Below are 11,363 nucleotides of genomic sequence, written 5' to 3' on the forward strand. Positions count from 1 at the left end.
GTATAACTCTAGAGAAAATTGTATTAACAAAGTTGCTCAAGCTTATTGGTCTCATGTCACCAAAGCTCTGCACATTCTGCTTCTTAGGCAACAACACCAGATTTGTGTGAGTTATGTACCTTGGAAGTTCATGTCCTCTGAAAAAATCCCACACCATGTTGAATACATCCCCTCCAACAATTTCCCAACATGCTTGAAAGAACATGCCTGTAAAACCATCAGGCCCTCCAGCACTTGTATTATTCAAGCCAAAAACTGCATGCTTGACTTCTTCCATAGTAGGATCAGCAGTCAATTCTTCATTCTGTTCATCTGTGACCATGCAAGGGATATGCTTCAAAATGTCAAACTGAGTAGGAACTACTATTTCATGGAATTGAGCTTGATAGAACCTAACAGCCTCCTCAGCAATTTGGTGTTCATTTTCAAGCCATTGACCCTGAGAATCCTATATTCTTTTCAACTGCAGCCTTTTCCTCCTTCCTTTAACATGTGCATGAAAGAATTTAGAATATTTATCTCCTTCTTGGAACCATGTCATGCCAGACTTCTGTTTCCAATATTCCTCCTCTATATGCAATGCTCTTGTCATCTCAGCTTGCACTTTTTGAAGTTTCTCCCTATTGGTATTTGAAGGATCTGCCTCAAACAATGCCTCATGAGCTTTGATGACTTCTTCAAGATTAGTGATATTCTGGAAGAAATCACCATACGCTATTTTACTCCACTGAGACAACACCTTCTTCAGCTTCTTAAGCTTGACATTAAAGGTCATGAAAGAATTGGCCACCACATCTGTCTGCCAATTGTCCTTCACAAGCTGTAGAAAATCTGCATGCTTTGTCTAGAAATTTAAGAACTTAAAAGATTTCTTAAATTGCCGCACCTCCTGTTTACATTCTACTAGAAGTGGAGAGTGATCAGACCCCAACTTGATTAAGTGGCTAACATCCAGACCTGGAAATTGCTGTTACAGTTCAAAATTTCCAAGGCATCTATCTAGCCTCTTGAACACACATTCATCTGCAGCCCTTCCATTCCACCAGGTGAAAATGCTTCCTTTATAACCCAAGTCACTAAGATTACAGGACTGAATACAATTTCTGAAGTCCTCTACTTCATTCAAAGTTACAGGTAAGCCACCATATTTCTCCTCCTCCTCTACAATGACATTGAAATCTCCACCAACCAGCCAAGAGAGAGTCATGTCTGATGCAAGATTATACATGGAATCCCACAGTTCAATTCTCTCACTTCTGTCACACTTAGCATAAACTAGAGTGACTATCATATCAAAATCAGTATTCCAATTGAATAATTTCAAAGTAAGCTGTTGGTCAGTGTCCATTAACACTGTGACTTCATACTCCACATCAATAAAAGCCCATATTTTTCAAGATACATTGTTCATAGCAGTCTTAATTCCCAGCCTTCTCCTATAAGATTCTAACTTATAAGCCTGTTGAAATGGTTCCATCAAACCTATAAGAAAGAACTTACATTTTGTATGCATTGTTAAAAGCCTCTTAAAAGCTTATTTCGTGTTTACTGATCTTATGTTCCAAATTAGTGCATTCATCACTAAAGTTGGGATTTAGATGCAGTTCTTCTTGTGTGCACCCCAATGATATGAGATGCATGATTCTCTTTGACATGTTTCCTCCATCCTTTGCCAATAAACTTCTCTACCTGCTTGGGAGATAAATCCCCCTCCCTTGCAACATTCATAAAGTTCTGAGCAATTGACTCCTCATCTAAGTCTATTTTGGGCTCTTCCCCTCCAACTCATGCTACTTGCAAGTTACCAACCTTAGGAATAATAGGCCCTTTTGATATTTGTACTGCCAATTGATTCTGCTTTCCACCTATATTATCTTGGCTTTGTTGATGATTAAGAACTTCAGCATTGTCCTGTCCACCATACATGGACTGATTAGAGGCATAAGCTTGTCTCTTTGCACTATTCTTAGCTTCATGCACTACATCTGTATGCATGACTTGTTGGTTTTTGGTTGGGCCTTTTGATGGAGTTTGAGTGGCCTGTGTATTTTCTACATGGCTCAGTTGCATTGCTGCAGCTCAACTTGAATTTGTCCCTTTGTCCTATCATGATTTTGATCCAGCTGCTTCTGATTGACATTGCTTTCCTCCACAGCATCATCCATCCTGTCAACCATCTTGTGGATTTCTTGGGAGGATGAAATAGAGTCAATAGACTGTATAACATCAGCTTTTCCTCCTACTATTTCACCTTCCTCCCCATCTGCCTCTACCTGCTCACTCCACAACTTCCTTGCACTACTAGTGCCTCCAGCCTCAGCAAATGTATTTAAAGGAATATCATGACAGGCCTGATTAATGGTGACCTTATCTACTCCGATTGAAAAACTGTTTCAACTCATTCTTTAGTCTTAATAGGTAAAGAATGTGGCTTACCAGGAGTAAATACAGCTGCATTGGTATTCAATACCCTCTCTGCACCATCAGCTGCCACCCCATTAACCCAGGTGCAACAACCAACTGTTTCTGAGTATCTACTGCATTTGCATGTTCTTGTTGTACTTGTATCTCATCCAAGGCCATAACATCTTCTTGTATACCATAATCATTTTCTAATGCTGCAAACTTGTTGATGGTTTGCACAACATTAGATTTATGTACTTCACTTGCTTTCTTTGCACCACCATTCTACTTTGTTATTGTCAAAGCAGCCTGGTTTTGAGTATTGCTGCCAATCTCAACCTGCTTCTTTCCATTCTGAGTCTTCCATTTATACACATTCTGCACATTACCAACTACCTTGCCACTCTCCAACACCTTAATTACTTGTCTGGGAATTTTATTATCTGCATGGTGTGACTGCTTGTTATTAACCTGTTTTACCTTATTTGCCATCTTGTTTGGTTCCTTAACATTGTTAAGGCCTGCAGCATGCTTCCCTTTGTTTCCATTAACACCATTAACTTCCTCCTCACTCTCCTTCTCTAGTAATAAATCAGGATGCAACTTCCAACATCCTTCTTAGATAGTGTAGGAATGAGCTTTGAGTGGAAATATTTCACTTGAGCCAAAACCCTAGTTCACTTCCAATGGAATTTCTTGACTTGGATGAACCCTAATAAATTTCTTACACTTGATTCACTTGGTTTGATGAAGTTGATCATGAATTCCTCTTGTGTTCTTGTGGAAGAAGTTGTGGAACCCTCTAGAAGCCTTGAGAGAGATGAAGAAGTGTGGGAAATGAAATTAGTGAAGTGGGAACAAGTATTTATACTTGCAACTAATCAGCCCATCGGGCATTATACGGACCACTTATACGGTCCATATAAGATTGTACGGTCCGTATAAGTGTCTGTGGTTCACCATTAGCCAAGACACCATTTTTAACTCATGCAAGTCAATCATAGTACGACGGTCACAAATCACAACTATGCAGTTTATATATACTCGGCTTGCTATTACCGATTCACCAACGGGTGTAGACACCTCAGAAGGTTTGATCAACTCCGGTTTAACTCTAAACCAACCCGCAATATACGGAGTAACATATGAAAATATGGAGCCTGGATCTATCAAAGCATATACATCATGAGAAAATACCGATAATATACCTGTGACCACATCAGGAGAAGACTCAAGATATTAGCATCCAGCCAAAGCATAAATACGGTGCTGAGGACCGCTAGAACTGGGGACTCTCCCTCTGCCTCTACCATGGCCGACTGGCGCATGTGAACCTTGCCCCATAGGGCGTATATATGACGAAGATCCGGCTATCTACCCTAAAGGTTAGGTCCTACCTCTACCACCAACTTAGGGGCAATTACATATAATATGGCCTGGCCGACCACACTAATAGCAAACCTCTGAACCCAATCGGCACTGGCCCCAATGTAACTTCCCACACTGGGAACATCATGGCACGGGTGGCCTCGCTTGACCCGAATCACCTTTGAACTGCGAACCGAAAAAACTCTGACTCGGCCTGGAATGAGTGGAGCTATCAAATCTCTAGCCTGAAAACCGTGGAGGCGCACTAGTCATAGAATGGCCTGAATGCCTCGAAAACTATTGTCTGTGCCCGCCTCTATACTCACTCATCGGACCCGAAGATCTAGCCCTTTTGTTATACCCTCTATCATGCTCACGCTCACTCCTTTGTTGTTGTTAGCTTTCTCTAAATTCTGGGCATGGGCCTGAATGCATCAAATATCCATGCTGTCCTGAAGGGACGCAGTCAAGCACTTATCCATCAAATGTTGCCCTCCATTATCATATTTATGGCATATCTCTTACCTTTATCTCATATTAAATCCTCTATGAACATAGAATCGTAATGTTTCCGGAACATTTGTCATAGGACATGCATTAGAGCTTATAGACAATCTATAAAAATATTGGGGTGACATAAGGTCGAGAACCCTCGATTACATTATGGAGTGATCATATTCATCATATCTCACCTTGAAGGAACTAACATTTTAAGGTGAGTGTAACACAACGAGCAACCTCAAGGGATCGTAAATAGGGTCATTAGATTGTAGAAATATCATATCGTATTCATAGCAAGAACTTTATGGAATTAGCATATCATGAACTTTAGAACTTTTAGGCTCAACTCATAGCCATCATCATCATACTCACATCGTATCTCTTTTCTTTATCTTATGAAAAGCTCTTTATAACCATAGACTCATAATTTTCGATGTGTAGGAAAGTCATGGAAATATAGGAGAATTCATGCCATGGAGTCATGCCTTAAAAATAAAGGACTAGCCTTACATATAAATTTTTTTTATGAAGTTCATGCTACAAATATGATATGATTTTCATAGATTGTCTTTAAATTCTAATGCATGCTCTATGAAAAGTTCATGATAAGTTATGAGATATCTGTGATGATATGATTCCACCGTGCCTGAATGGCCGGACATGACCACCACTAGTGGGCTGCGTATGAATACACCGTGCCTAGAGGGCCGGACATGACCACCACTAGTGGGCTGCGTATGAGTACACCGTTCCTAAATGGCCGGACATGACCACCACTAGTGGACTGCGTATGAGTACACCGTGCCTAGAGGGCCGGAAATGACCACCACTAGTGGACGACGTATGATGGTTACCCGGACGCGGGTTAACGATGATAATATATATATGATATGATGATGTATGTGCTATGATGATATATGTATTACGATTATATATGATACATGTATGAAATGCATCCACTCTTAAAGGTTAAGCAGGTTATATCTTCATCTTATGTCTTATGATTTCTCTATTATATTCATTTCATTCATGCCTTACATACTCAGTACAATATTCGTACTGACGTCCTTTTTCTTTGGACGATGTGTTCATGCCCACAAGTAGACAGGGAGGTGATCCAGACTCGTAGGAGCTATTAGCAGACCTTATGAGCATTCCATTGTTCCGGAGGTGCCATTGATTCTTTTGTGTATATATGTTTTGGGAAAGACGGGGTCCTGTCCCGTCCATATGTCTAGTACTCTAGTAGAGGCTCGTAGATACGTATGTGTGGGTAGTATGGTCTCACGATTTCCCACGTGTATATATGTATTATTTTGATAGCCAAAGGGCTTATGTATATAAAGGTAAATATGTTTCAAATGAAAATGGTTTTCCTACGATTATGAGCATAAGAAATACGACTGTACGCAGAATAAGTAATAGAACGAGTGGTGCTCGGTGGTTAGCCCCGGGTACCCCTCATGGCCCTAGCCGGGTCGTGATAGTTTCACACTTCTACTAATCCCTTCCCTTTGTGTCTAATTTAAACAGATATGCACACTTATTCTTTATTTGGTCAGGTCATTAATCACTCCTAACAGTACACCTAGCTCTAACCTGGGGCCTCATCTAGTCTAGGAGCATAATCCATGTGGTTCCAAGGTTCTTTGTAATGAACACACAACCCTACAGGCCATAGAAGTGCCATGGGGCCCTTTATCTGAAGGAAAAATGTCATAAGCCAAGCTAGGCCAGGTTTTCCTTTTCTCATTTATCCAAGGCCCATTTAAAAGGCTTTTCTTAGGTCATGTGGCCTTAGTTCACTTTCAGCCCCCCTTGTGATCACATGGAGGCTTTTTTTTTTAAAGTTATGCACAACCCAGAATTTAATCTAAAAGGGTTTCAAATACATGTGTATATGAACAGACACAATCATTTTAGACTAAGGGCATGACCATTTCTTAAACTCCTTAAGGCATCACTAAACTAATTCAGAGGCGTAGCATGGGTCAGGTTCACCATTAACAGGTTATTCAGGTCCCTTTGGCTTCACAGTCTCACCACAGATAGGTCTATACTCCCTATAGGTCAGGCCATGCCATAAGTCTCATTCAAACCAACCCCAAGGATATACATAATCAAATTAGCAAGAAAATAGTAGTTCAGCATACAGACAGAGCATTCTCATAGATGCGTAAAGCCAAACAATCAAGTGGTGACACCCACCATGTAAGCAAACCATCAGGATCCCAAATCAGAGGTACCAAGGGTCTAGAGAGAGCACATCAGGCAGGTTTAGGCCTTGGACATTACATTAATTTATTTCAAACTTGTAATGGTTTATAAGAGTTTGTGACTTAGAGCATTCATTTAGACTTAGGTTTTAGCTTACAGCCCCTTTTACAAGTCCAGACATATAACAATCATGTTTGCTAATTCGGACCAATGTCAATTCATACATAGATGTACACTTAAGACCTTCAGTAAAGAAAAAAGGATTTCAGGAGCATATTATGTAAGTAATCAGTCAAACCAATCTTGAGACAATTTCAGTTCCTAATAATGTCTCTTTAGCTATATAATCTAAGCAAATCCTTTCAAAAATAAGAAGAAAGAGAGGTGGGATCATAGCATGGTTAGGTTCTCCCAATCAAAGACTCAATTATCATCACAAAGAAATAGGTTCCTAGGTGCAAAGTATAAGTTCATGAGTTAAGGAGAATTAGAAGGCACAAGATCCTAAGTAGAAGCAAATGGCAAGAAACAAGGTTGGTACTCAGTCTCTCTATGATACTGGCTTGGATCACCGCCAGTACACTTCCAAATCCTACTTCCTTACAAACACCTAATTCAAACAACAAAACAAAGACAACGAAATCCCCCAGATTAAAAACCCCTTTTAGAAGACATAGTAAAAACAACAGGACCTAAACTTTACAAACACTGGCAGAACTATCACACCCCACCCTTGGTAGGGAGTGATTGGCACCCGGCACCTTACGGAAAACCGAGCGAACCAACTTATAACTTACATCCTTCGTGTCTCAAATGGAAACAATAAGATCGAGAGGCTAAATGTGAACATAATATCATGCATATGTATATGTACATTGGACCCATGATGTCAACATTATTATCATCACACTATGACTAAGCTGTACACAGGCACTGTCTGCAAAGCCTCTATGAACATGACTGAAGTATACATGTCGGGACAGGGCCCCCGACATACCCTGAACAAAATCATACATATATATATATATATACTCGGCAGTGCTCTAGGAAGAGATGGAGCTCACCAATCAGAACTGGTACCTGAAGGCAGCCTACTATGAAAGATCCTTGTCTCGTCTATCTACACCTACTGGCATGAATGCAGCGTCCACAAGAAGGGACGTCAGTACGAACAATGTACTGAGTATTTAAGGCATGAATACTAGTATGATATCGGAATGAAGATAACATAAGATAAGTAAGTAATTATACCTCGTACTCTTCTTAAGATCTCTGTCATGTAAACTACTCATCTACAAGAAAAACATTTCATACATATCCATACACAACATACATACATACTTATCCATTCACATACACTTACTATACATACATCTGTCATATCCGTACCCGGCCCTTTCGGGACTCGGTGTCATCCGTACCCAGCCCTTTCGGGACTCGGTGTTATCCGTACTCGGCCCTTTCGGGACTCGGTGTTATCCCCAACTGATCAGTGGGATGCAACGCATACATACATATATATATCTATATATATATATATATATATATATATATATATATATATATATATATATATATATATATATATATATATATATATATATATATATATATATATATATATATATATAAATGCATAAATGAAATCAACATCATCATTAGCATTACAATTATCATCATATCAATCCTTGAAGGATCAACCATCGTAAGATGAAATCGACGACGTCACGGGAGTCTTGAGAATCATAAACTTAGGTAGCACTGGAAATAGAATCGTTATCATCGCTATATCTCACCTCGAAGGAACGAGTAACATGAGATTAGACCACCAACAATAAGTACGGTTAAGGGATTCATGGAATGGCTCAATAATCTTATAATGCCCTCAAATCATAGCTTCGTAGTTTTAAAAGAAGAGAATCATCATCATCGTCAAAATCATCATAGATCATATTCCATTTAACATCATAAGAGGCTTTAAGAGTCATGAACTTCGAGCTTTTGAAAACAAGGCTATTATGGAAACATTTATGGAATCATAACATAGGAATCATGCCTTTGAAAGAAAGGGACGAGCCTTAACATACCTATTCAACCTCCTATTAGCTACGCTTATTCTTCCGAGCTCGCAAGTCTACATTTAAGAGGATTTACATTAAAATTGGCCTCTTTATCGCACACTTATTCCAAGTTTCAAATCAAACTATTCTATATTCTACCGAAAATCGAGCAGCATCACCCCTGTTTATATGCCTAGCCAGAATTCTGAATTCAACAACCAACACAAAAATAACAATACCAACATTAATAATATCATTTCCCATACCAAAGTATTATATAAAACAGCCCACACACTGTTTTCCAACTTCCATAACTACTCAACTCACTATACAATCATTTTACCGCTCTATTTCCGTGAATAAGCTAGTATTAACATAAACAGGAAGAGATCCATACCTTTCTCCCTTTAATATTACTGAATCTTCACTTTTCCACGCTAATTTTAGGCCACAACACACCGCTATATGATTCTGCAACAATAACTATATGCTATCCGGACCGGAATTTGGAAATTATACCTGGTTTGGGTTAAAAAGTTGGCTTGGGGGGTTAGGGAGAAGTCTCCAGATTTTTGGAGATGTCTTGGGGTGTTTGATGCATAACAATGAGGGGTAAGCCCCTTTAAATAGCGGTCCATGTTCTTCCTGGACCACTTCAAATTCCTTCAACGCGATCGCGCCCCCTTTGGGCGCGTTCGCGCTGGCTTAATTTTTCAGCCTGCGCCTTCGCTCAGTAAAAAGGTCATAACTCTTGATACCGATATCATGTGAGGGCCCACGACCTATGGCTGGAAAGATATTTCAATTATCTACAACTTTAATCCTTCGTGTTTTTGCAAATTCCAAACTTATAATGTCGTTTGGGCCCCTCCAAGTCAGATCATCCAAAAATGTTTCCTTAAATCGTCCTTTTGGAGGGCTTATGCCCATATTTGGCTTATGGTTCCTTCTTAGGACTTGCTCAACTTTTCATATACTACTCATATATCTCTTCACATGTCCCTTATAAAACTCCGACGTGTGGGCTCCACTTGGCTTACAGCAACGAGGGATTTTTGGCAAGTGACATATGAACCGATGCACCCCATATGGTCTCCACATATAATATATATGCCATTATTCACTCTTATAATATAACCTTTCTCCTTAATCCTCGCATGAATTTACTCTTGTTCGGGCTCACACTAAGCTGTCTACAGTCTAGGTAGCGCAAAATTTTTCGGGGTGTAACATTCTTCCCCCCTTAGGAACATTCGTCCTCGAATGTTGCAGTATTTCCAACCCACGACATCATCTTTCACTTCTTTTCCCTCATGTACATGATCGGAATTTAACTAGTATCTCACTCTCACTCTGTCCTCATTATTGTAGCCTTGACTTGCCGTGCCGTAACTATTCGTCATCCTATAAGTATTCTCTTAAGGTATCTTTCATACTTTTTCCTATGCCTGCCTCATGGTACACTTATTTACAATTCATTTCTACTTCTTTCTGATACGCCGATACACCTCGAACTCTGGCCCCGAGCTAATAAATTTCTTCTTATGATGTTTGAGAACGTCATAATTTCTTTCAGGTCAAATATGTTCTTCCCCCTTATTACGGAGGTCCTTATACACCCATAGCCTTCGAGTATCCATCGTCTTCGATAATTATCTGCCGCCCTTCACAATCTTCTTAAGGCCGGGGTTCCGTCATCGTATGGTCTGACTTATCTATCTTCTTGCTAATTACACTCTTGTGTTCAATCGGAATACTTATAAGGGTTAGATCCAATTCTGATGCCTTCTTTTCCATCTTTTCACACCTCTATCTTTTATGACTAATGATTTCCTAGACCCTTCAGTTAATGGGGACATCGAGATTCACCACGTCCTTTATGAAGTCTTCAGTTATACCTTACTCCTCGTCTTTCTTTCCGACTTTGCTTATAACATCTCCAAAACTTCTTACCCTGATTTCTTCTTCCATTTTTGTCTATATCATCATTCTTGTCAATATTTCCATACCCTTCCATCCACTACTAGTCCTTTCGCCCGTCTAGCTCACTTACTCATACTTCTTCTTAACTACGTCTTTGTGTTGCAGCTGTGCATCTAAGTTATCCAAATTTTCCGAGTGTCCTGCTACTTCTTGCTCTTAGCACAGAATTATTGCGATGTACACTCTCTCCATCCTCGTTCATCGAGCCTTCATCTGTCTTTCTGATGTCACTGCCAGGTTGTCCTCCATGCCCATTCCTTACATTACACTCTATTTCCTTTATAATTGAATCTCTCGGTCTTTGCAGGAATTCTTGCCTCATGTCATTAATTTTCTAATCATATGTGTCGCCCCATCATCCTCGTTCTTATCTGGGTGATTGATCGGTTTCCTACCGCCAACTCGTTAAAATATCCTTCTTACTCCCATGGTTAAAATTTTCCCAGTTACTTTACTTCTAAATGCTCTCCTCTTCCTTCGATCAGCCCATTAGTATACCTTCTCTATTTTCACCCTTAACCTTCCTTGAGTTCCTTCCTCCTCGAGCGCCCTTCTCCTCTTGTTATTTATAGTATCGGCTCGGAAGTTCGTGAAATAGAAATATTCCCTTAAACGTGCAAATCTGTTCTATTCTTAAGTCATCTTTTAGGAAAACTTCTCCATGTCCGAGGCAACCATATCAATATGACTACACATTTACCCCTTTACATGTACCCTCCGAGAGTTGAAAATCTTTTAGCGTCGTTGCAAGGCCTAATCATTCTTTCTCTAACTTCGTATTTCTCGTCGTGGTCATTATCCTTTTAGCACCACTTATCGAAATTTGTTCTC

General features: G+C 39.7%; 1 protein-coding gene across 1 annotated transcript; it reads right to left on the reverse strand.

The window, feature by feature from the left end:
• Positions 1 to 448: 448 nt before the first annotated feature.
• On the reverse strand, positions 449 to 1,348 carry LOC132613048 (uncharacterized). The gene is made up of 2 exons (XM_060327107.1): positions 1,018 to 1,348; positions 449 to 831 (listed from the first exon to the last, which is right to left on the reverse strand). Exons 1-2 carry the CDS (start codon positions 1,346 to 1,348, stop codon positions 449 to 451), a joined length of 714 nt encoding a protein of 237 aa, XP_060183090.1.
• Between the last annotated feature and the right edge of the window lie 10,015 nt (positions 1,349 to 11,363).

Source organism: Lycium barbarum, chromosome 10, assembly GCF_019175385.1.
Source record: "Lycium barbarum isolate Lr01 chromosome 10, ASM1917538v2, whole genome shotgun sequence".
Lineage (NCBI taxonomy): Eukaryota > Viridiplantae > Streptophyta > Magnoliopsida > Solanales > Solanaceae > Lycium > Lycium barbarum.

Bases quoted from the DNA above. Each gene is read 5' to 3' on its own strand.
- LOC132613048 (XM_060327107.1), bottom strand. From the start codon at position 1,348: ATGGACACTGACCAACAGCTTACTTTGAAATTATTCAATTGGAATACT. The intron at 832-1,017 runs GTGTGTTCAAGA...CAAAGCATGCAG, and splicing joins TGGAAGGGCTGCAGATGAAT to ATTTTCTACAGCTTGTGAAG.